Here is a 26,643-nt window from a genome sequence, read left to right on the forward strand (position 1 = left end):
TTTGGCAAGCTGCTGGCCCCTCACAGCCACCTGCAGGTTCCACGAAGAAGCTCTTCAGATAAAGAAACTTCCAACTCCTATTCTCTCACCCCAGGCCTTCTCTCATCTTGAGGCCCTCGACTCATCAAATCGGAACTCTGCAGCCCAAATCTGCTCATGTGGCCTTGGGAAGGCTGGGCAGAAGGCAGCCCGCAGGCTCCCACACCACCTGCCTTCGCCCTCCACCCGCAGCAGCCTAGCTCCTCGTTCCCACGAGGGCACAATCAGGGCCAAGAGCCTTCGTGAGCCCCTCTGGCCCTCTGGGGTGCAAGGAGTCAGCAGGGACACACTCCCCATCCCGCCGGGGCCATCTGCACCAATTATAAGCCCTTTGGAAGCCAGCAGAGGGCTGTTTAGCTGCTGGTTCTCTATGATTAGCTAGTTCTTGTTTTTGAATATTGCATATGGTGCGGCCAGCTGTACGAAGCATTCATGATTCAAAGCTTTTTTCCCCTCAAAAAAAAAAAAGTGCTAATCTAGTTGTTATTACTATAGGGAAGGAAAACTTTTAAGTCTTATTCTGGGTAAGTTCCTTTCCCTATCTTATAATTCTACCTCTTCCCAGGATTAGGATCATTTGGATGATTAGGACCATTTCTATAAGCACCAGCTAGGCACTTGCTTGCTGTAAATGAGCCTTGTAAATGTAAAGAAATATCAAGATAGGGATGCTTGGGTGGCTTTGTCAGTTAAACATCTGCCTTCAGCTTAGGTCATGATCCCAGCGTCCTGGGATCTAGTCCCCTGTCAGGCTCCTTGCTCAGCAGGAAACCTGCTTCTCCCTCTGCCTGCTGCTCCCCCTGGGTTGTGCTTGCTTGCGCCCTCTGTCTCTTGACAAATGAATGAATAAAATCTTGAAGAAAAAGAAAAAAGAAGTATCAAAATAGTATGTAATTCCAGCTCAGGCATTATTATCCATAGTCCAGTAGACTCTCTTCTCTCCCTTATTTTGTGTATGTGAGAGCCCTGGTGTTAAGGCATCCTCTTAATGAAACCATTCATTCCAGAGAATCAACTTTTTGCAATCAATTCAGAAGCCAGGGCCAACTGCTGAGGCTTACCTTCTTTTGCAGGTGCTAAGCCAAGAACAGAAGCAGAACTTGTTCACATTTGAAATCCTCAGTGTTTTTACAGGCAAGAAGCAGTTGGCTGGCTACAAGCCAGCACTACAATCACCAGAATGCTAAATACAATGTAGACTTCCTGCGGCTACATCATGGACTTGAAATCCAGGTTCACACATGTGTACAGGTCCAGAGAAGTTGGAGATCTGGGAGTCTTGTGAACAGTTATAATGAAAGCAATGAAATCAGCTACAATGCACAAGGAAATGAACACGGAAACAAAAGAAGGGGTCCCCTTTTTCCTCCTGTCTCTGAACTAGGCAAGTGAACTCATTTTTCTCATCATCTACAGGCTCTATGGTAAACAAGAGCACAAGCAGGCCAATAAACACAGGATACTCTATGACTATAAAAAGTCCTTTGTAGCATGGGTTCAGCCATCTTGACGGTCACCTCAATTTTCAGAACTTTAGGAACCCAGCTGTATATGGAATGAACTTCTATGTTGAGTAAAGAGAGAAATAAAAATGCCTATTTAAATATTCAGCAGGACGACTACCCCAAAAATGATTTTACTCTTTTTTAATAAGCAATTTTAAGTAAGTTCAAGTAGAAGAAAATCTGTACCAATTATGGCTTGTTTCACTGAGGATAATGGGAGCCACACGTCTTGCTCTGAGGAGTTACAACTACAGAGAGGGAGAAAGCGAGAAGGTATCTTGTGGTGTCAGACTGGAATCAGAGGTATCATATAAATTCATGATTTTCAGTATGTGGATGCAGAAATAAAATTTAGATGCTGTGTGTGTATACATGTCCACACCAACTGTAATGGATTATAACCACGGAACAGAAGGCGAAACTACAAGTCCATACTGACATAAATTGATAAAGAGGAAAAGAGGAACTCCATACTGGAAAAGCCTGGCAAACACTGCCTTAAACAAGCAGCTGGCTCGGTCGGTAGAGGATGCACCTCTTGACATTGGGGTTGTTGAGTTCAAGACCCCCAGTGGATATAGAGATTACTTGAAAATAAAATCTTAAAAAAAAAAAAAAAAAGCAAAAACAAAAGAAAACCCAGTCATCAGTTAGCATCATGCGTGACGGGGCAAGAGGAATGGTGTGTGCCACCTGAGGAGATGCAGTGAGGACACAGCAGTGCATCAGTGTTCCCGCCGACAAGGCATAAACTAAACCTAATCAAAGGGAAACATTATCCAAAATAAACAGCCTGTTGTCTTCAAAAGTGTCAAGGTCAAGAAAGCCAGGGAAAAGCTGGGGTACTCTTCCAGATTAAAGGATGCTACAAAGATGTGACAATTAAAGGCAGTATGTAATTCTGAACTGTCTCCTTTTGCTATAGAGGACATTATTGGGGCATTTGGCAAATGGGGTGCGAGGATGAGATGGCAATAGGTATTAATGACAATGTCCAGATCTGATGTTTTTTGGTTACACAGAAACAGGTCCTTGTTTACAGACAATACACAATAAATTCAAGGGTAACTTTAATGAGTGATAAGGCCCATCAAGTTAGCAACTTACTCTCAAAGGTTTAGGTTCGGTACTTGTAATTTTCAGAGAATATTTCAAGATAAAAATGTTTTTAAGGGGCGCCTGGGTGGCTCAGTGGGTTAAGCCTCTGCCTTCGGCTCAGGTCATGATATCAGGGTCCTGGGATGGAGCCCTGCATCAGGCTCTCTGCTCAGCAGAGATTCTGCTTCCTCCCTCCCTCTCTCTGCCTGCTTCTCTGCCTACTTGTGATCGATCTCTCTCTCTGTCAAATAAATATTTAAAAAATCTTTAAAAAAAAGTTTTTAAAAGTGCAACTTCCCCATCATTTTAGTTTTGGTATGACCTACAAAATGACTACAGTAATAATGAATACAGTGATATTAAAGATGGCTATTTCAACACCAAGAGTTTCAAAAATTCTTGAAATAGAGATTGTTATTTTAAATAATCTGATTTTAAGTGTGTGTTTTTTAAAAAATATTTTTATTTATTTGACAGAGAGACAGATCACAAGTAGGCTGAGAGGCAGGCAGAGAGAGAGAGAGAGAGAAGCAGGCTCCTTGCTGAGCGAAGAGTCCAATGTGGGACTCAATCCTAGGACCCTGGGACCATGACCTGAGCTAAACCCTCTGAGCCACCCAGGTGCCCCGAAGTGTATATTTTAAGTAAAACATTTATTGTTATGAGTTAAAAAACATTAGTGGATGTACTCTTCTAGGCTGAATTAAAATAAAATGTTTAAGGTTTAAAAAAAGTTTGGCTAGAGAAAAATAATTGTTTTTGCAAAACCTGTGTGATCCAAAATTAAGATGATATTCAGCAGCAAGAAGTATTGCAATTTCACATAACCAGTTCCCAAGCAATGACATGTATGCCTTACTTTAAGAAAGCATCAAACAGAAATAGGCAAATCTGAAAGAATTTACCAAGTGTAATAAATTAGAGAATAAAATAACAATAAAAGAATTTATGTCTTACAAAGAGCTTCAGATAGAAGTTTTTCCTCTATCAACGTCTCAGAGTTTATCAGCTCCCTCCTGATCTCTGTAAGAGGTGACCAAAATTTAGTTTACATTTAACTTTTCAGGGACACATGACCTAAAAAGAATCGTCCAATATGCTGCTGCCTGGTGCTCCTTCCTTATAGCAGTCCTTCTCTCATGTAAGTGATCAGAACTGGGTCCAAGTGGCACAGAAGTAAGCATTATTACCCCACCAACACCATTTCCTGTCCAACGAATTTTCATCTTTCTCCAGTGATAAACAGGTGGACGTTCTTCTTGGACTGCAGCATCTGTGCGGCCCGCTCCACACCAACCACAGCAGCCAGCCTCTGGGCATCATACTTGGAGTAGAGGACAGTGCAAGTCCAGGTGGCTTCCTCTCCTCTGCTGGTGGCTCTCAGCATGTTACAGACTTCACTGTAGAAGTGGGGATACGTTGGCAGTTCATAGAAAATCAGGTTCCTGATCCCTTTAATGGTATACCTATTAGAAGGGGAAAGAGAAGAGTACTCTACTTGAGAAAACATACGGAAAAGCTACTTAAAAGAGTTTGACAGGGGCAGAGCTCCCTGTTGCGGCTCCATCCTCCAGGAGGAAGACAACGGCAAATACAAGCAACAGACCAAAGGTTATTTTGAGTTGGAAGGACTTATTTTGTGATAATACATTTGAATTACTAATGTTTGGCTTAAGACCATGATAAAGTAAATTTTATCATGATCTGAGGTAGACTAGGACTGAAGATCTGTCACAGAAAGCTTAAAAAGCAAACACTTAACAACTTAACATTACCCTTAATATAATAAGCAAAACATAAAGTTCTATAATGGAGAGGAGGTCAGACCCAGTACGTCAAATAAACTGCATAAACTGTAAATGCGTTCCCATCAGTCTTTTCTTGTCACTCTGTAGACATGTTAACTCCATGGCAGATGTCCCAAGTTCATGCATTTACAAAATCCTGCCTGAGGACCCATTAGGCATTACGGAAAAGCAATTAGTTTCAACAGCTTATGCACTTCCTTCCCTGCTGCAGTGCAGCACAGTGGTGATAGGGGATGGAGACCCTAAAGACTCACCGTATGGTTCGGGTCGAGGTCAATTATTCCCTCTGGGGCCCCATAACAAAAGATTTTATAGTTGACAAGTTCTGATTTTTCCTATTATAGCTCTCTCCTACACTGTGATGTAGACTCCCTTGGGAATTTTATTTTACTCACAGAGAATAAGCTTTCCTTGTCTTCTTATCTCAGGATCATCCTGACCTCTGTGATGATCCTCGTCTTCCAAACCAACTGCAAACTGCTACCTGATTCACCTTTAACATTATTAAGATGGTAGGGAGCAAATAAGCAGCAATGTATAGTAAATTTTTCATTGTGTACAGATTTTGAGCTAACAGGTTTCCCTCCCCATATTTATCCTGATGAAATAACAAGCAACGATGCCATCAACTATGCATATGGATATTCTTGGCACTGGTGCACATAATAGAACAATTTTTTAAAAAACCTATTTACCCATTAAAAGGAAACTCAGCTAATTATATATCCATACAACATAATACTATGTAGCCATTAAAAATGATGCAATAGGGCGCCTGGGTGGCTCAGGGGGTTGAGCTGCTGCCTTCGGCTCAGGTCATGATCTCAGGGTCCTGGGATTGAGTCCCGCGTCGGGCTCTCTGCTCAGCAGGGAGCCTGCTTCCCTCTCTCTCTCTCTGCCTGCCTCTCTGTCTAATTGTGATCTCTGTCAAATCAACAAATAAAATCTTTAAAAAAAAAAAATGATGCAATAATGTGCTATGGTGAGTGCTGTGAAGTGTGTAAGCCTGATGATTCACAGACCTGTACCCCTGGAGCTAATAATACACTGTATGTTAATTTCTTTAAAATGATGCAATACACACCTCATAGATTACTTACTAATAGAAAAGGAACCTTTAAAATGGAGAGATCTAGCAGACCCACCTTGACCAAGTGATTACATTTAGCATCTCCAAATACGATATAAACAAACATTATGTGCCAAGACATGGTGGGAAATATACAATATCCTCTATATAGAGTTTTATCAAAGATATTTAACCTAAGTCCATGATTCCCACTTCACTGTACTTTGAATCACCTGTCTGTGTAGATGAATTATCCATGCTTCATCCCCACCCCCACACACAGGGATTTAATTGGCACTGGGATATGACCTGGGTATCTGAATCTTTCAAAGCTCCCCAAGGGGATTCTAATGTATAGCAAAGTTTGGGAACCAATGATCTAAATAGTAATTAAAAAAAAAACAATTAGACAATCCAGATTCTGGAATATTCTAGAGGAAACTGGAATGAACTCTTAAAAAAAAAGTCAAAGAAAGAAAAAGGCAAGAGAATTATTCTAGGTCAAGGTTTCTTAACCTCGGCACTACTGACATATCGAGCCAGGTAATTCTCTGTTGCAGGGCTATCCTGTGCACTCCAGGATGCCTAGAAGCATCCTTGCCTCAACCCACTAGAACCACTAGACCACCAGAATAACCCTCCAGTCTCAACAACCAAAAATGTCTCCAGAAACACTGCCCCCAGCTGAGAACTACTAAAATAGACTAAACAAACCTTAACCAAATGTAACGTATGATTCTTTTTTTTTTTTTTAAGATTTTATTTATTTATTTGACAGAGAGAAATCACAAGCAGATGGAGAGGCAGGCAGAGAGAGAGAGGAAAGCAGGCTCCCTGCCGAGCAGAGAGCCCGATGCGGGACTCGGTCCCAGGACCCTGAGATCATGACCTGAGCCGAAGGCAGCGGCTTAACACACTGAGCCACCCAGGCGCCCCCTGTAACATATGATTCTTAACTGAATCCTGGATTAGGGGATGAAATAGCTATAATGGTCAATGCAGAGACTACCAGGAAAATGTGAACACGACTATACATATCAGATGATATTACTACAGTGATAACAGGTGGTATGGTAATGGTATTACAGTTAGATAAAAGTTAGGAACTACACACTGAAAGATTTAGGGGTTCAGTGTCATGAAGCCTCCTGCAATTTCCTTACACATCGTTCACAGGAAGGAAAAATAAGATGTGAACTGACAGAAAGAAGGAAAGAAAGAACAGGGGTACGTGCAAATGTGGCAAAATGCTAGCAGCTAGTGAAGTCCAAGTGAAAGGAGTTATAGAGGTTCACTATTGTCTTACAATTTCCTTTGAAATGAAGCCTTTCCAAATAAAAAGCTAGGGAAAGGGAGGATACGACATGGCTATATTTATCAACTTTAAAATGGACCCATGATAGACACATATATATGCCAAAGTGTTAACATATTAAAACTGTTTTCAGGGCGCCTGGGTGGCTCAGTGGGTTAAAGCCTCTGCTTTCAGCTCAGGTCATGATCCCAGCGTCCTGGGATCGAGTCCCGCATCGGGCTCTCTCCTCAGCAGGGAGCCTGCTTCCTCCTCTCTCTCTGCCTGTCTCTCTGCCTACTTGTGTTCTCTGTCTGTCAGATAAATAAATAAAAATCTTTAAAAAATTAAAAAAAAAAACCTGTTTTCAGGGGCTGCCTGGGTGGCTCAGTGGGTTAAGCCTCTGCCTTCAGCTCAGGTCATAATCTCAGGGTCCTGGGATCAAGTCCCGCATCGGGCTCTCTGCTAGGCAGGGAGCCTGCTTCCTCCTCTCTCTCTCTCTCTCCCTCTCTGCCTACTTGTGATCTCTCTCTATCAAACAAATAAAAAAATCTTTAAAAAAAAAAAAACCATTTTCAATAAGCACTTAAAACATATAAAAGAAAAAAATTCCAGTAAGTACAGTGTGATCCCAATTTAGTATCTTTTAAAAAAAAGCCTGTCTGTCTGTGTGCATATGTACATGTGCACATACTTTTTGCATAAAAAAAGGAAATACACTAAAATGGGTATTAATATCAGAGCAGTGAGATTCCATTTTCTTTTTTTTAACCTAGATTTTCCAAGTTCTCTAAAATAATTGCGTAACACTCTTAGAATCAGAGTACTTACAAAACAAAACAATAAAACCAATTCTGGTAAGTGTTATACTTAAAAACCAAGAAAATCTCTCTGTCTTAAAGCTCCCATCGCAGAGACTAGATATCTCCTGCTAATAGTGAACGTGATGAGGACTTTTTCAGAGGGTCAGTTAGTGCTGATTCTCCAGTCTTCAGCACCTTTTCCCCTACCTTCCTCCTCCCTTGGTTTAAGCTTTGGGTCTTCAGTGACCCCTACAAATATGACCGAGGGGTGGCTGGGTGCTCAGTCGGTTGAGTGTCCAACTCTAGCTTTCAGCTCAGGTCATGATCTCCGGGGTCTTGGAACTGAGCACCCCCCACGGGGCTCCATGCTCAGCACAGAGTCTGCTCGTCCCTCTCTCCCTTTCCCTCTGCTCCTCCCCTCGCTCGCGCTCTCTCAAAAAATTAATAAATAAAATCTTTAAAAACAAAACACACAAATATGATCAAACAGCTGGATGTCCTCAGACTAAGGACATAGGACAGGCCAGATGTCTACCTCACGCCAACTGTGAAAGATAAATGAGGCGCCCACAACTGATTTGAAAGGCGAGCTCCTCCACCTTGTCTGTAGAGATGGTCTGCTACTTTTAGAACTGGGATTCTGAAATCTGGGATTCTGAATCTGAATTTTGAATTCAGAATTTCAGATCCTGAAATTCTGGGATTACCACGAGGGCTGGGGATACTTGGAACACACCAGCAGCCTAGATATCTCCTGCTAATAGTGAACCCATAAATCCCACATCCAGAGTTTCTGACTTGACCCCTGGTTGAGAATCCTCCTGCTGTGACAATTCAGGGACAATGCGCAGGGAAAGAGCTGAGAAGCATCCCAACCTCAAGCAGACCATCATGACCAAAGGCCTGTCCAATCTTAATTCTACCGATTTCATCCTCCAATCCCACAAAACATGACTAATCTTCATGCTGAAAATGTTTTGCTAGCTTGCAAATCAGCAATGATATTTCTAACACTGCCTACTTCCACAGAGAATATAAATAATGAATTTCAGAGCTGGATATTTAAGCTTTACATGTACCTCTCCACAGAGGCACTGCAGATAAAAGCACCTATCAGCACCCTGGTGACCTCTCAAGCAAAAAAATCTATAGTTGGAAACTCTGAGATAATTAGCAGTCACAGAACACTGAAGCACATTATTTCTATTCATCTTAAATACAGAATATACCACTTAACCTGGCCCAGCATAGAAAGTAGGTGGTACATGCTAAGTTTGTCTTTTAGTGATTTGGGGGCAAAAGAATTTGGTAAATTCAGTGATGTAAGACAGGGGACTGTCCTGCCTACTTGAGACATCATGCCCTCTCCTTGAAAAGCTGCTCTTTGAGAGAAGTCTTCATCCCAGCCTAATTCATACTTGCTATAAACAATCACACTGGGAAGTTTTCCAATCCATCCACTTCACTTAAAAGGCTTGCTTTCATGTATCAAGCTGACAGAAAACGAAGTGCTCTTAAAACCTGCTGAGTGCAAACTTCCCCCAAATATCACTTTCCAACATGAATGAAAACAACAACTTATTGGAACAAAGCAAATAATGATGCCAGCAAGCAGGCATTCATTAACACTCTTTGGCCAAGCAGCCCTGTGTAGATGGCCAACAGCGGAGCCCAGGAAACACAAGTGCAGCCATTTCTCATCTCTCCACTCTTGGATCACCCAGTCAGCAGAACAGCCAAGGAGGTCATGTCATGTCAGCCTCCTCTGCTGTGGCAGGCTGTTGCATTCCTCCCTCCCCATCTTGGTAACAAGAGCATGTCTTAGGGAGCACATCCTAACATCAACATAAACTAAAAGGCAAAGCAGTGCCAACATGCATCACCGAATATCCTCCAAAGCCTGAAAGATTTCTGGCTTTGGTGTCTGGGGTTCTCTGAAAAAAATGTGCGGCTCAGTAGTATATATGACTAAGAGTTAAACAATAAAGGCAAAATGTCAATTCACTGAACATTACTGCACATCAGGAAGGAAAAGATAATAGGATGCAACTTCCATCTCTCTACAGGTTAAGGGTTTAAAAAGGGCTTTTTCATTTGGCAGCAGAGACACACTTGGCAAAAGAATAAAATACCTGACTTCTCGGGGCACAAGTGGCTGCAAACAGTAACAGAAGGCTTGATAATACTAACGCTCTAATTGGAATGCGTTTCTAAAAAGCAAATCTAATTTGTTTTGTGAAAATCACATAATGGGGAAGCTAAGCAAATATTGAAATCTTTAAATATTCAACCCTAAGCCCCTCGCCTTTTGCCTCCCCCAAACATGGGGCCCCTCGGTCCTGGTCTCCTTGTAAGGAAGGGTGTGTGCACCTCCTCAAGACATACCATAATTCTCCGAACATGGACCGTGTGCTCAGCCTCTGAGTCCACCAACCACACGGCCCCTGATACTGTCTATGCTTTCACGACAGTTCCCTCTCTTTCCTAGACTCACTCCAGTTGTGCCTACCTTGAAGTGTTCAACTCAATAATGTCTTTCTTGAGGTATAAAACCACAACTACATGAAGTAGTGTGGACACACTCCACACCTACACACAGATTACACTATAGTCACTCATTGGTCCCTACCTTTTCCAACAATATCCATGTTGGGAAGAGCCCAACCAGCCAAGTAGAGTCTATCCAGTTCCAAAGCCCTCTGGCTTCTCCACAGAAAGTAGAGTGAAAGAGGACCTTACGGCACCGCCAAGCCTGCGATGTACTCAGAAGCAGGCCATGATTTGCACGGTTCTCCCCTCCTGAGAGGATGCTTCAAACCCAGCACTGCTTTACCTTTTGTAGAAATGGAAGCGCTCTGTGAGGAGCAAGAACTGCTTCTCTCCTTGAAGGAAGAAGTGTCTGGCCCTGGAGATACCGGACTTCTGAGTGTACTCGCAGATATGGGTGAAATTCAGTTCCTCCTTCTTGAAGTAATTCCGGAGCCGCACAAAGTCAAAGTAGGAGGGGACATAGATGAGTGTGTGAGACATTACAGCATCACGATACTGAGGCAAAATCTTGTTCACAAAAAAGTTAAACCTGATTTGGAAAAGCAAAGGGCAAAGTCAATGATTTGGAGATTAGCCCACAATGTCACTACTAACTAGGTTACCCTGGGCAAGTCACAATCTCCTTCTACTTTCCCCAAAGAGGCTAATCTGATGTCATCACAAAGAGATTATGTAAGGATAAAAAAATAAGAGCTAAATCAATTCACTGTTAATAAATAGATGTGATGTCAGTGTATCCCAGAGAACTATTCTAGAAATAGATAAGCACACTACTCATTCATTCATCCATCCATCCCATGGTCAATCAATCACAATTACTGAACACCTCCCACACGCAAAGCCTCTTTCTCCTACCATGGGTCTCCCAATGAAACACAATGAAGAGACAGGCAAAATAGAGATTATTAGAAATATTGGAACCTTGGTATTTGTGGGAGGCAAAAGGCGAAGAGCTTAGAGTTGAATATTTAAAGGTTTCAGTGTTTGCTCCTGGGCATTAGTTCTTGCCCTGAAGGCCTTATAATTAAGTTGTTGACGTGGAACATGTAGCAGCATTAAACAGTGTAATGTAATTAAGAAATGCCATGATCTTGTGGGAAGAACCCCTGATTTAGAGTACTAATGCTGCCACTAACTAGCTAGGAGAACTAGGACCTCTCCAGGCTTTGGTTTCCTCCTCTGTCAGTATGACTGGGTTCAATGATCTCATATCATTTGGTAAACGATAGTCAGTAAAGTCAACATGGAATCGAATTCTAAATTCATATGCTGCAGCTAAATCCCTCTCTGTGACCCCCAGGTGTCTAATGGGACTAGGCAGGGATAGGTACCTGGCATCAATCACTGAAGCTAGGTTTTCAGCTTCCAACCTCTGGAAGACATGTGGAAGCTGCACCAGGACATGACTGATGGAGCCCGTCATTGGGACATTCCTCACAGCCACCTGCCAGGAGTCAATGAGAATGTTAGGAAGCGAGCCATCCTCCGCTTATGCCTCATGACCCAAAAAGTACACAATGCTTCATGAAGATCCAAAGAAACGAGGAGAAAACCCACCTGGCCTTGCAGATTGACGCAGTACTTGTTGAACACAGAGTTGACTTGGGCATCCTGCAGGGCCCCAAAAAGCAGTGTCTGGCGATAGTACTTAGACCAATTATTGAGGCTCCACATCCTCACTCGAGAGAAGTCCACCCCATGCGAATCCAAGGGCAGTAAGTTCATGTGGTTCATCAAATGCTTTGAGTAGAAATAACACTATCATTCATTTTTCCTGACAATGTACCTGTTGGGCACACTAAGCATTTTACAAGTCTGTCATCGTACTAACCCCATGGAGTATATGCAGCCAAATTCCAAATTACACCAGAAAAATCAAGGCTCAGATGGGTGTGAATTGCCTGCTTAGGTGAACACCCCTGGACAGGAAGGTAACCTAAAACTAGCTACCTCTTAGACCTTTCAAAACCAATCAAAATGGTACCTACAGGAATATTCCTTTGATAGAACTTCTGAAATGCCATCCTAGTCACTCTACGGGTTCCTCAGTCCCAGAGTTGGACAAGAAAGGAAAAGACATGGAAAACAGAGCTGGTGTTCTTCACTGACCTGGTTCTCAAAACATTAGGATATCCCCAGAGCCAGTACATATGCCTTTCCCTCACATTACAGAATATGACTCAACCATCAACATGCTTTTTCTATCTTAATTATATTATATTATATATTATATACATATAAAATATATGTTAAAGAATAGCAAGTACTAAAAGATCCTCTTTATCTGCCCCAACCTTCCTAGGTCCCTACAAGCTCCGGGACTGTAGAAGTAAGTTCTCAAATGCTTTAAAAAACCAAACCTATGGGGGCGCCTGGGTGGCTCAGTGGGTTAAGCCGCTGCCTTCGGCTCAGATCATGATCTCAGGGTCCTGGGATCGAGTCCCACATCGGGCTCTCTGCTCGGCAGGGAGCCTGCTTCCTCCTCTCTCTCTCTGCCTGCCTCTCTGTCTACTTGTGATCTCTCTCTGTCAAATAAATAAATAAAATCTTTAAAAAAAAAAAAAAAAAAAAAACCAAACCTATGGTTCTATGACAAGGATTGTTCCAAAGCACAGCTGTTCAATCCTAAAATGTACAACACTGCAGAGTATGTGGGGAAGGAGGAAAAAAATTATAGCCACAAGCTACACTAAAGAGGATAAGGACATACTACATTTCTCTGTAAGATAAGATCACACATTAAGAAATCCTGAGCAATGTTTCCACTGAAGGCCAAAGAGAAGAAAATGAGGATAAACTGTAGGAGGAATTATATTAGGTAAAGACATTCCTGGTCAGGAGCAACCAATCTACCAACCAGCCACACTGAAGTGGTCTATTAGCAGAGATGACCTTAAAGAGGAAGAAACCTTTTCTGGAGAGCTGAAATATTGGTAAAAATTTTTGCTCCTCTACGTAATTATTGTCAACCTGTGGGTAGAAGAGGGCATAAGGGTGTTTTCAAGTTGGAAAATGTAAAATATTCTCATTTCCAAACTGAGTATTCATTTGGCATTAAATAACCCTTAAAGACTTAAATTACTGAGCTGCTTCTCTCTCTAAATGTGAATGACCATCATTACCAGGACATGCTCCCAGTTCTGCATCAGGTAAATGTCAGCTTGATCAATGATGAGCAGCTCAATTGAAGACAGAAAGTCAAAATCTCTCTTCTTCTCTCCTTCGGCACCAATGATGGTCCTCAAGCCCAGCGGGGAGGCAATGAGGATGTCAGAGGAGTAAAAGGGGGCATAGAGTCGGATGCTTCTCTGAAGTATTGCCACTCCTACAGGAAACAGCCAAGTACACACCCGCTGATTAGTTCCTGCCGAGCCATTAGCTTCAGTACTAGAAGTTCAGCACCTTTCACTCACTGTTGTCCCTTCACCTCTTTCCCCTTAGTAAATGACCATGCTCCAGCTGATTTCCTTCCTAAAATAATCATCTCCCTTTGCCTCTGTGGTCCTGTCTAGCTCTCATTCTCTTCCTTTTGGCTCAAACTTTTCCAGAGAATGGTCACCCACCATTTAGAAATTTCCTACTCATTCCTCAGTGCATCACAATCTGGCTTGATTCTCAGGACTCCACTGAAAGGACTCCTGCCACGGTCACCAATTTAAGGATACTCACAAATGCATAAAGAAATAGATTGAGCACATCCTCCTTGAATTATTCTTTTCCTCACTGGGGGTTTCCATTTCTTTAACACTCACTTCTGTTTCTAATCCTGACCCAGACTATAAGCTATCTTTCAGGATCTAAACTGCTCTTCCACAAGTCCCTGATTCAGCTTGCTCTTCCACAAGTCCCTGATTCAGCTAAGCTCTAAGTTCTACTCACATCCTATATAAGTTTATGGTAATAAATGGATAAATTTATTCACTAACCACAGCTTAACACCACCTCCACAAAGATCTGTATTTCTAGCCCATATCTGTTTCCTAAGCCCAAAATTGACCTATCAGCAGCTTGCAGGACACCTGCATGTTTAAAACTAAACATCTACTCTCATCCCTTTGCACCTGACACCCCAGCCACGCTGAAGCGTATGTAGATCTTAGGTCATGCTCAGCTTATTCAACCCGATGCCTCTGCATGTGCGGTTTCCTGTCTGAACCCTTTTCCTCCATTCTGACCACCCCTCTTTGTAACAGACTAAACCCTAATCAGGTCTCAACCTTCCATAAATGGCGCTGCCACCAGGACACCTTCCCTAACTATCCTGTCCCTGTTTTGAGGACAGAAATTGCTTTAAACACTCCCAGAACATCACTGCGTCCTCTAATCGGCCCTTATCATTCTGTACTGTTTTCCCATTAGGCTGGATTTCCTTAACAGCAGGAAGCATAACTTTTATTTCTGTATCCTCAGCTTCTTAGCAGTACCTGGCACACATCAGATGCTTAATAAATGTTTTTCAAATGAGCCTGTGACTAAAAGACATTTTCCCAAAACTTTATCAATATACAACCAACCAAGTATATAGGAGTTGAATAAGAGACAAGCAAAGATGTGACAAGTTGGGTGGCACTTGTGAGTGGAGACAACTCAGGGGCAGGCACGCTACATGGCCGGTAGGAGGGAGGTCCACCATTAAATACAGATACTGTCTACTCAACCTCCCCAGTGACCCACTCAGCCCCTGTCACTTCCAACTCCCCCTGTAGCAGCAGCTACTAGCTACGGGTATGCAAGGACACTTTTGCCGTCAATGCGCATGTGTCTTTACATACAGCTTCAGAGGTGATCCACCCTGAGCCAAGTGTCCACCCCATCAGCCAAGCAAGACTCTCTCCCCTGGCAGGCACCATGTCCCAAATACACCCCGGTCCTGTTAGGAAGATATCTCACCCCACTGAGAGAATGCCTAATTCCAGGTTTCTAGCTTGCGGCCATGTGAACCTCACATTATAGATCCTTCAGAGTTTGAGTTCTGACGGAAGGAATTACCGATCCGAAAGTGATCATCGATGTTGCCGACAAACACAGCTTCGTAATCCTCGGGCCTCTTGAGGTTGGGTGGTCTCTCCTCAGGATCTGAGCCATACTCTCCCTTAAACCTCTTTTTGTTGCTCACAATTACTTTCTTCTTGCTGTCACCCTCGAGGAGGCTGATGAAGAGCTGTACCACTCGCAGAGCAGCTTCCCGGAAGGGCACCACTATTAGCACCTGGGAAGAAGCCAGGGCAGCCTCGATGAGCCCAGGGGAAGGACTGACAGCTGCAGGTCAGCCTGCTGGGGACATGGAGCCAAATAACTCTCCATAGAGCAGCAGGCCCCAAAAGGGCTCACATCTCGGTCACTCCCTTAGCCAGGACCTGGCTCAGTACTAGAAGTCAGCACCTCTCATGACCCCACAGGAGGCAACTCTCAAACAGAATGTGGAAATACCTTTCAGGATATTTGACAGGTGTCCACTATCAAAAATCCAATATAAACATAAAAGTGGCATGAAATGTTACTCATTTCTGTCTCCCACAGAATTTAGTACAGTATTTTTATGCATAAGCCCCAAGGGATAAAAATATGTTAAATAAATAAATAAATTAGGGAAAAATTTTTAAAAAATAAAACAAAAAGTAAATGAATTAGCTACAGTAAGTTGAGAACAAATAAAGCTGGTAAGGAAAAGACAGGATTAAGCTGGTAAGGAAAAGAAAGGATTAATGGATCACTACTTTTCCAGTATGCTCCCTAGCACATTTTTCAGAAATGATGAGAAAGCATTTCTGAAATAAGATCATATCTCAATGGGAAATGTAGGACTCAGTTTTCCAAACATTTCCAAATATGCTTGAAGTTACAACTGGTAAAAATGAAAATAGAATATGCTTAACAATGATAAATTTCTAACTACCCTTCTATAAATATCAACAATGCAAAAAACCTCTGTCAGATTCCACAATTCATCAAATTCTAAATGTGCTTCAAGGGTAATCTGACTTATTCCTTTCTACAACTCTAAAAGGAAACAGATAACTTACAATCCTTATGTTCAAGACTCTGAGATAGTTTCCCAGAAAGCAAACCAGCACAGCTGGAGACGTGCAGTAAGTCAGCCTGGTATAGTGCATCACTGAGGGCCCAAGACTGAAGAGGACCAAGTTACTGTCCCAGCTCCAACAGAAAGTGTCTAGGCTTCGTGTTCCCCAGCTATCACATAGGAGTCTGGACCAAGAAATGTCTAAGAGCCACAACAGTACTAAACCCTAGAATCCTATGAGACTTCTTCAATACGGAGGGATACAGGCTAAGGGGGAATGGGGAAAGGATGACACAAAATGCAGCCACATTAACATGAATAATGCGGGCACAATTAAAAGACATTTTCTACCAAAGCTCCAAACCCATTGGAATTTAAGCTATGAGCCCAAATAAATATAATCATCACTTTAATCAATAGTTAACTGTATAATGGAAAAATGGGAAAATGGGAATTTCTGTTTCCCCAGGTTTACTTATGTGTGTGGCTCAGTAAAGAGAACCCTTGGCTCTATTCCCACCTCTGGCTCTATTCCTTCCCTGGGGCTCTTTAGCAAGGTCCTCTACGAATCTGGGTCTCTGTCCATAGCTGTAATATTTAGGGACTGGATAAAAGGCTTGCTAAGGTTCCATCCATTTCTGACAACCAACAAGAAGAGATTTACAACGGAGTTGTCATTTATGTTCAGGGTTATCTTTAAACAGCGTTATCACAGAGGTACCTCTGATTCACAAGCTTCCAATTCCACGGTTAGAAACAGTCCACTGAGCTGTCTGCTGCACTGCTCTGGCACTACCTGGCCCATCTAACCTGCTCACTCTTAAGACTCATTCATTATTCCAGTATTCATATCATTAAAATACCTGAGTACCTGCCAAGTGGCAGGCACCTATATGGCAGTGACTTGCAGCCTCCTTCTGGAGGACAAAGCTCTCCTGCTGCCACTCACCTTGGGCCTTGTTAGCCCTTGGTCTCTGAAGTCATCATCGTCACCCACCCCAAGTTTCTGGCTGCGGCGTCTGCTATTGTTACCAAGCACCTGGGCATTGGCTTTGAGGACATGATTTATTACATGTAGGCAGTACACGTGGCGGATCTCCTCCCCATTCTTCAGGGCGGTCCTTTCTGGGTAGAACAGGTCCCGGTAAGAATTCATAATTAAGAAGAGCTCTTTCTGGAGGGGTGTGAAGGGGCCACTTGATTTGGGGGGACCAGAGAGGAACTGGCTGTTGGTCTTGGTCCAGGTGGATTCCAGAGGCTTCTGGAGATGAAGTGACTTTAAATCTATATCCTTTGAAGGTTTAAAAGTTTCCAACTTCTGAAACTTGGAGGAGAAGACAAGCTGGCCCAATACTGGCCACTAGGAAAGAGACAGATCAAGACCTAAGTTAGAAATGCATTATAAGGGGCGCCTGGGTGGCTCAGTGGGTTAAGCCTCTGCCTTTGGCTCAGGTCATGATCTTAGGGTCCTGGGATCAAGGCCCGCTTCGGGCTCTCTGCTCGGCGGGGAGCCTGCTTCCCTCTCTCTCTCTGCCTGCCTCTCTGCCTACTTGTGATCTAATCTGTCAAATAAATAAATAAAATCTTTAAAAGAAAAAAAAAGAAATGCATTATAATACATTGCATTCACACAGTAATTTCTAATTTACCAAGCTGTGATTTACCAGATCACCTAATTTAATCCTCACCAACAACCCTGCAAGATAGACAATATAATGCTCATCTTACAGTTTAGGAAAGCAGAGGTTCAGAGAGATTATAGGATTCAGACAGTCTTGATGACCCAGGAGAGAAGAGAGCTGAGAGCTAGGGCCCAAGGTTTCTGACTTCCAATCTGAGCTCTTCACTATGTCAGTGTGTCCCAAACTATTTTGTGGATTGTGTTCTAGGATATCAAAATTCATTCTAGGAAAAAAAAAGGGCTCCACAGTCAATAACTTTAGTAAACATCACAAAAGCTAATCCCCCTCAGGGAGCATCACAATATATATTAGATACAAAAGGTTTTGATGAGTCCTATGATAAGAGCTCTATTTTACTGCATTTCTCAAGTTTTCCAAATTTACTTGGGCATGGAATACATTTTTTGAGATACAGTTATTAAAATCATAAAGTATGTTTTTGTGAAATACCAGTTTGGGAATTTTTGTGTTCTAACAAAATTGCTTATCTCAGGAGGGAAAAAAAGGATGAACTCAGCAATAAAAAGAAATGAATTACTGGGGTGCCTGAGTGGCTCAGTGGGTTAAAGCCTCTGCCTTCGGCTCAGGTCATGATCCCAGAGTCCTGGGATTGAGCCCCACATCAGGCTCTCTGCTCGGTGCGGAGCCTGCTTCCTCCTCTCTTTCTGCCTACCCGTGATCTCTGTCTGTCAAATAAATAAATAAAATCTTTAAAAAAAAAAAAAAAAGAAAGAAAGAAATGAATTACTGATGTGCCCCCAAGAACTGGGGGTGGATCTCCAGGGAATTATGACTTTGGTGGTGGATAAGGGGAACATCCACCTGATAAAACAGTTATAGAACTAAACACACACACACAAGAGGAGGAGCAAAACTGAGGAAAGCTGAGTAAGACAGAAGGGTGAGTCAATGTCAATTTCTTGGCCCTGATACTGCAGCATAGTTTCACCAAGATGCTACCATTGGGGGGAAACTAGGCAAAGGGCATAAGGGACGTCTTTGTGTAATTACTTAAAAATTCAACTATAATTTTTATTTTAATAAAATTTTCAATTAAAAAAGGATGACCAACTCTTAAAAATAGGACCTGCTGGTAAAAAACAAAAAAACACCAAAAAGCAAAAACGGCACCACATCTGAGTAACTTAGTTGTGAACCTATCTCAGATACTTCAGACAAACTAAAGCAGCGATAGCTACTGTTTTACTCAATACTTTCTATGTATCAGTCAGTACACTAAATCACTTCATTTTGAGGTAAGCATTACTGCCCCCTTAGAACAAATGAGAACAAGATTTAAAAAGCTTGATTAACTTGCCTTGGGTCATGTAAACAGCACCTCTCAGATGCTGGTCTAAACCCTGGTGTACCTGTCTCCAAGCCATTCTTCCCTGGCTTCCACACTCCAGCTTCCCACGGCCTTTCCTGGCTACACCTGTGCCCCTCTAGGCTCTTCCGGCCTTTCTACGCTGTGCTCCCCTATCAACTCACCTACCACTGGTGGCTATCATACATTCACGGAGACTGCTGAAACCCAACACCATTGCTTTATGTGGAGCTTCACTTTGTTTGTGATGGGGATGATCAAGCAATACTTACTTTCAGCTGGTGAGTAGTTTTGGGATTTGTGGCAACAGCTTGAATTTCTTCTTCCTTCAGTTCTTTGTTCACATGTTGTAGAAATGGATCTAATTCAGAAATCAAGAATATCAGAACATCAGAATATCAGAACACTTTTTCTTCCCTCTAAATGAAACAGTCTTTTTCACAATGTTAACTCATCCTTCCTCTCATCTACTTTCCCCATCCTCTCCCTGAGCTCAAAAGTTTCTAACAGGTTCTTTTTCCTAAAGCATTTCTCTAATCACATTACTTCTCAGCTCAAAACCCTTGAAGAAACTTCTCTGTTTGAAATTTGGGGCACTCTAGGATGTATACTTCCAATCAACCTCTCAAATGTAATTTTTCAATTATATGGCCCTCAAATTCTTCTGCCTCTGTGGATTTCCTTCCTTCATTTAAAAATTCTATCCTTCCTTTCACCTCATTCTTATATGTCCAAATACTATCAGTTTAATGTTATCTCCTGACCTATAATAAATATTTCCCTGGAGCCCACTCTGCCAGGCACAGTGCTGATTCCATTAAAAGGCTATCCCCGGATCCCTCCAGACAGTTCTCGACCCTGCCTCCACCCACCCACTGCAACTAAGATCCCTGAGAGCATGTTCCATGCCTGAATGCACTGCAGGACACAAAGAAATGCTCAATACTCAACTCGGGTGAACAATGATCCAAATGGTAGCACCTACACTCAGGGTTATCTTCAGTCCTTTGAGCTGGCCACCCAACCCTCCTTCCAGTCCCATCATTAAGGAGATAAAAGCTAAATGACCTACACAAGGATCCGAATGGTAAAACTTCAAATGCAGTGCACTTTGTACAACAGAATATAAGAATTCTAGGTGCTGATATATCTATATAGGCAAAACCACCAGAAGAATTTTAGGATAATCAAGTACTGTTTCCTCCATGGTTCTGATTTTTTATTTCTTTTTTTTTTTTTTTTTAGAGAGGGAGGGAGGGAGAGAGAGAGTGTGGGGGTGGGGAAGGGCAGAGGAAGAGGGAGAGACTCTGAAGCAGGCTCCAGCAGAGCCCGACACAGGCTCACAAAATCTGAGATCATGACCTGAGCAGAAATCAACAATCAGACGCTTAACCAACTGAGCCACCCAGGCAACCCTCCTTGAAGGTTATTTAAGTTTTAATGGTTTGGAATGGCGTTGATGCCCAAATTCTATCTGCTACTTCTCTCTGTCCAGCACAACAGCCAACAGAACCAAACGAATCAAATAAGGAATAAAATTTCAGCTTCTTTAACGGTACAACTAGGGTAAAGATGGACAATGGGGTCAAAAATAGTAGTAAGAATACAAAACAAGACTAACCTGACTTAGCCTCCAGGCACAGGCTGAGAAAGTGGACCTAAGAGAGCAGAGACCTGCCTACACCTACCATACAGAGGCAGGCCTTGTACAAGTCACTGCAAATGGAAGAGAGGCATGACCAAGAGGCTCAGAGAGACTGGAGAGACAGAATAGAGCTTTCAGGCTTCAAAGGTGCTCCCTGGTAATGAGGACCAATGAAATTAGCCAGTCCAGGGGTGCCTGGCTGGCTCAGTGGGTTAAGCCTCTGCCTTCGGCTCAGATCATGATCTCAGGGTCCTGGGATCGAGCCCCGCATCGGGCTCTCTCCTCAGCAGGGAGCCTGCTTCCCCCTCTCTCTCTGCCTGCCTCTCTGCCTACATGTGATTTCTCTCTGTCAAATAAATAAATAAAATCTTTTAAAAAAAAAAAAGAAAGAAAAATTAGCCAGTCCTGAGTCTTACAAATCTGGAAAAATTCCTACTGTAATAATAAAGAGCAAATGAAGGTAGAAAGAAAAATGTAAGATATTTTTCTCCTATCTCTTCCTTCCCTGCTTGGGGAGAAAATCATAAGTCTTCTCCTGACCCCAAATGTGGAAACATGAAGTGTGGGGAAATGGCCTTCCCTACTATCATTCTTTGGTTATTTGTCCTACTAAATAGTCTCCTGACTCCCAGCACAGCCTAACCACTGAACACCACAAAACATGGGGCACCTGGGTGGCTCAGTGGGTTAAGCCACTGCCTTCGGCTCAGGTCATGATCTCAGGGTCCTGGGATTGAGTCCCGCTGCTCAGCAGGGAGCCTGCTTCCTCCTCTCTCTCTCTCTGCCTGCCTCTATGCCTACTTGTGATCTCTCTCTGACAAATAAATAAAATCTTTAAAAAAAAAAGAAAAGAAAAGAAAAGAAAACCACAAAACAGCTCTGAGAATTATTTCTTCCCAGCTCTAGATATAGCTTCTAAACAGTTTCTATTGTTGCTCATTCCAGTAATAGGAGATTTAATGCATATTAGTGCACAAGTCCCCATACTAAGCACCTGGTGAATGCAAACACACATTGCTCTGACCTTGTGACACTTTCAGAGAGCATGTGCCTCCACTTTCCTCTTCAAGAAAATTGGTTTCCAGGCTGAAAAGTGACTCATGTTTTGCATCTGTAAACTCCTCAAGGGATTCTTGTGATGTGCCAAGTGGTCCATTCCCACCTTTTCCTTCAGGGTCACCAGGTAAATCCATACCTGTGATTTTGAGAAACACTATGTAAAATTATTTATGCACAAATATCATTATATTTCTGTGGACAAGTAAAATTTAATTCCTTAGCCTAAATCAACACTGATGTTCACTGCTATTATTTACTTTTAAGCAAATTCAGGTAGAAGACTTAAATTTCAAAATTAAGCCTGATGGTTGACCCAGGCTTAATTTTCTAGAAACTTATTTTACGATGATAACTAGACAAAGTACACTAAGAGGTACATATAAGGATGTTCAAAGCAGCAATGATTATGATAAGAAATAAATGGAAAAATTAATTTCATCCTTTTCTATCAATGGAGTACTAAATTACCACATGTCATTTACAATGAAACTCCACATAATTAGGAAGCTAATATGAATCCATGATTATTAACATGGAAAAGATCTACTATTAAAGAAAAAGTAAGTTACAGAAGTGTATGAGATCCTTATGTACACACACACATCCATATATGTATATATATTTATATTTACATGTAACATCCTTGCATTCACACGTGTATCCATAAAAAGTAAGTAATGGAAGGTTCTATAGAATGTTCAAGGTGTTCATCCCAAGGTGATGGAGATATAGGTTAACTACACTACCCTATTAAATTTTTCTAGTAAGTATATATCACTTTAATAATTAAAAGAAAAAAACTTTTCACTTCTAAAAATCTAAAACAGGAAATAGAAAACAAAACAAAAAAACCCTAAGTCTGAGGCAATGAACTTTTATCCCAGTAATACTGATGAATTAAAATACTAAGAATGATGTATGACACCTTAAAGTATAGAGAAAAAAAGCAGCTACAAGGAAAACAGGCATTAAAATATTATGATAAAAATAATTACTTAGACACATTGACAATGAGATATGACTCCAGGAATATAAAGTCATGAATTACTAATTCATGAACAACACAAATCAGTCACAAAAAACATGAGGAGCCAAAGAAGCCAGACACAAAAAGGTGCATATTTTATGCTTCCATTTATATGAATTTCTAGAATAGGCAAAATTAATCTTTAGTGAAAGAAAGCAGGTCAGTGGTTGCCTCATGCCAGAGGGGGGAAACTGACTATAAAAGGACAAGACACCTTCTGGCAGTACTGGAAATGTTCTGAATCTTGATTTCGGTGATAACAACATAGATGTATGTGTCAAACTCATTGAATTGTATACTTAAAACAGGTACACTTCATTGCATGTAAATCATACCTCTATAAAGTTAGTTTTAAAGTTAAAAGAAAAAAGTCCCCTAGTGTCCCAGTGAGATACATTCCTTTAAGCGTTCAATCTCAGCTTTTCTCTGAAGCTCCCCTCCCCCCATTTACTCTGGCAACCAGGTGGAATCTCTTTGATGCCATACAACTAACTATTCCATACAAATCTGCTGTTGAAAATTTTTGTATATTTTGTCTGTCTTCCATTAAACTTGGTTTCTCTAAGGAAAGGACAGTGATCTCTTTAACTGAGACTGTCCCGGAAACAGCATTATGTTCCCTTTCCTCTGAATCAATTACCTACGATTGATGAAGTCCTAGAAATCATAAGCAAAAACATTACTTTTGTATTTGTCTGGCCATAGGGTCTGGTTTCATCAGATTCTCAACGATATCACTGAACCAACAAGGTTAAGAGTCTCTGCTTTGGATCCATGTGCTTTCCTCCAACTCACAAAGTATACGGCACTGTGCTCACAGGAAAATCTATCCTGACAATGATGAGCCCACACCAAAGACACTTACTCTCCTGCGCTTTGGTAGACTCTCCTGTTGTTTCTTTCTCCACACTGACATCACTATCACCATCTTCACTGTTCATTTCCGCCTCATCTATAGCACTGTCTTCTTCTTCATCTTCCTCTTCTTCTTCATTCTCCTCCTCCTCTTCTTCTAAAGCATTCTTTAATGTGGCAAGGAGTTTGTGATACCCAGAAACTTGTTCTGGTTCACTCTCTGCTTCACTTTCAGAACCTGAAGTATCTGAACTCTCTGACTAAAAGGAAAATTGGAAAATTGATTTCTTTTTAAAGATTTTACTTATTTATTTGAGCGAGAAAGAGAGGGCATGAGTGGGAGGAGGGGCAGAGAGAGAGGGAGAAGCAGACTCTCCACTGAGCAGGGAACTCTACATGGGGCTTGATTCCATAACCCTGGGATCCTGACCTGAGCCAAAGACAGACACTTAACCAACTGAGCCACCCAAGCGCCTTGGAAAATGGGAAATTTTAAAACGTAAATGTATTATTCTTGTTTTTACCCTATGATTATCATGAGACCAAAAATATACCTGGTTTGGACTTTCATAAATAAAAATTAGCTTTTCTGTAAATATACAATCTTATCTATTCAATGATGCCCAGCAAGAAAGTAATTTTAAAAAGCTAGTCTAGGGAGATGCTTGGCTCAGTCAGTTAAGTGTCTGACTTTTGATTTTGGCTCAGGTCATGATCTCAGGGTCGTGGGATCCAGCCCCAGGTTGGGCTCTGTGCTCAGTGTGGAGCCTGCTTAAAATTCTCTCTCCCCCTTCCAACCCTGTGCATGCATGCGTCTTTCGCTCTCAAAAAAACAAAAAGCAACCCCCCCAAACAAAAAAAGCTAGTCTAGCTATGATTCTAGAATATTTTTGTCTTCTTTGAACTGCTAATGTTCTACATGGGAAGAAAGTGGACTAAAAACAGGGCTTTTGGTTATAAGGAGATCTAATCTGTGTGTCAGATACTTTGCATGCTGAAAGGAGCAATAGGAAAACTGCAATACAACAAAAGAATGTAGGGTTTTTTTTTTTTTTTCCAGTTTGTTGGAATGAGTTAGGACCTTTGTTCAGTCTGCACTGTTTGTGGCTCCTTTTATGTTAAGTAAACAAGATACACCTTTAGGATTTACCAAGAGCCCTCTGGTAAGCCTCCTTGACAGGTTCTAATAGGCTAATCTCTCAGGAGAGTTTGAAACTCTGGCTACTATATTAGTTATCACAATGGCATTATAACAGACATCTGCATTCAACAGTAAGCGGTATTACTAATAGCTTACATCTAAAATTGAAAGGACTGGAAATGTAGCCAGGCTTTATTACTGTTATATATAATCTTTTTTTTTTAAAGATTTTATTTATTTATTTGACAGAGAAAGATCACAAGTAGGCAGAGAGGCAGGCAGAGAGAGAGAGAGGAGGAAGCAGGCTCCCTGCTGAGCAGAGAGCCCGATGCGGGCCTCGATCCCAAGACCCTGAGATCATGACCTGTGCCGAAGGCAGCGGCTTAACCCACTGAGCCACCCAGGCGCCCCGTGTTATATATAATCTTAAAAAAATTAACAACCGACAACCAACTCTAATTTAAAAAGGTATAAGGTATTACCAGTTGATAAAACTGTGGTTTTGCCTCCTTTCCAGAAACCCTGAGAAGAAAGAAGTAATGTTAAACTCTACTAGCATGTAGCAATTAAAAAAAAAAAAAAGTCTAATGATAACTTTAAATGAAAAAGGAAGGGCATTCCATTATAAATGCATTATAACTATAGTCATGTAAAAGCCACATATGCACTTGGACAGGGATTTTAAGAATATAACAAACGGATAACTGACAAAGGAAAAGTTTAACAAGGTCACACGACAGAGTTAACTGGCTCTCATCGGAAAGAAGTATCACTTTAGCAAATAAAAGACATTTTCGAGCACATTTCTTAATTATAATGCATCTAATTGCTGATGAAGCGGCCCAAAGGGGAGTGGCGGGCGAGCACTAAGACCATAACTTAGTGAGGACCCCACAATTACGGATACACAGGTTTCCTCATTGTAACTGGATAAAACAGAGATATCCGAGGGCCGAGACAATTCTTTAAAAACACACAAAAACCCAAAAACAATCTTAGAAAACTGGCGGTACAAAAACCAGCATCTCACCCACGCAGGGGAGTGTTCAGTCTAACTTGAAGCTAAGGGCTCAACAAAAGCAAGAGGACCCACCAAGAACCCCATCTCGGGCGGGATGCCACCGGCATCCTCCCAAGCCCAGCGAGCTGGAGAAGGGCGGGAAGAGTGGTGAGCAGCCCCGGCCCGATCCCCAGGGAGACCGGCGGCCCCAACCCGGGAAAAGCCACGGGCACCGCTGGCCCCGGCAGTGCCCCTCCATACTTGTCATAGAATGGATGCTCCTCGCCAAAATCCCGAAGATGCTTCTTCTGCTTCTTGGTCAGGGTGGTGAGCAGCTCGCTCTGGCTCCGGCTCCCGCGTTTGCCCATAGCAAAACACGTCAAAATCTCCCACCTCCAAGAGACACGTATCCCACCACGAAGTTGTCTAATCAACTCACTCACGCGGGTCGCCCACAGCGCTTCGCGACGGAACCAGGTTGCCATAAAGCAGAGCCGTTTTACGTCGTGCCTGTGCGACAGGCCTTAGAACTTCCTGGTCTCGATTCTGCTCTCTAGTGAGGCTCTTTGGAAGCGCGTGCGCGCGTGTTTGTGGGTTCTCCGAGGTGCGGGCCGTCGGCGGGCACGCTTGGGGCTTCAGGGGTGCGCGTACTTTGTGCTTCCGTTTGGGTGTTGGGAATCCTCCCGCGTAAGCGTGTCGTCGTGGAGTTGGTTGAATGACCC

The 26,643-nt window shown here is 42.2% G+C and overlaps 1 protein-coding gene across 2 annotated transcripts; it reads right to left on the reverse strand.

Moving 5' to 3' along the window:
• Positions 1 to 3,527: 3,527 nt before the first annotated feature.
• On the reverse strand, positions 3,528 to 26,415 carry UTP25 (UTP25 small subunit processor component). 2 transcript variants are annotated; one of them, XM_044267476.1, is made up of 12 exons: positions 26,183 to 26,415; positions 25,404 to 25,443; positions 23,791 to 24,040; positions 21,864 to 22,034; positions 19,467 to 19,555; positions 17,135 to 17,545; positions 15,153 to 15,372; positions 13,286 to 13,488; positions 11,721 to 11,903; positions 11,495 to 11,607; positions 10,447 to 10,692; positions 3,528 to 4,108 (listed from the first exon to the last, which is right to left on the reverse strand). In XM_044267476.1, exons 1-12 carry the CDS (start codon positions 26,404 to 26,406, stop codon positions 3,865 to 3,867), a joined length of 2,394 nt encoding a protein of 797 aa, XP_044123411.1. In that variant the 5' UTR covers positions 26,407 to 26,415; the 3' UTR covers positions 3,528 to 3,864. The 2 variants fall into 2 exon arrangements, with proteins under 2 accessions (XP_044123411.1, XP_044123412.1); XM_044267477.1 differs by lacking the exon at positions 3,528 to 4,108 and having other exon boundaries at positions 10,478 to 10,577.
• Between the last annotated feature and the right edge of the window lie 228 nt (positions 26,416 to 26,643).

The sequence above is a fragment of the Neovison vison genome, chromosome 10, assembly GCF_020171115.1.
Source record: "Neovison vison isolate M4711 chromosome 10, ASM_NN_V1, whole genome shotgun sequence".
NCBI classification, from domain to species: domain Eukaryota; kingdom Metazoa; phylum Chordata; class Mammalia; order Carnivora; family Mustelidae; genus Neogale; species Neogale vison.

What these genes read in the sequence shown, in the direction of transcription:
- UTP25 (XM_044267476.1), bottom strand. Translation starts at nt 26,406, where the DNA reads ATGGCAACCTGGTTCCGTCGCGAAGCGCTGTGGGCGACCCGCGTGAGT. An exon ending in GTCTACCAAAGCGCAGGAGA is followed by an intron (nt 22,035 to 23,790) that starts GTAAGTGTCTTT and finishes TCAAAATCACAG; the next exon opens with GTATGGATTTACCTGGTGAC. An exon ending in GCTTCAGTGATTGATGCCAG is followed by an intron (nt 10,693 to 11,494) that starts GTACCTATCCCT and finishes TTTCCAAATCAG; the next exon opens with GTTTAACTTTTTTGTGAACA.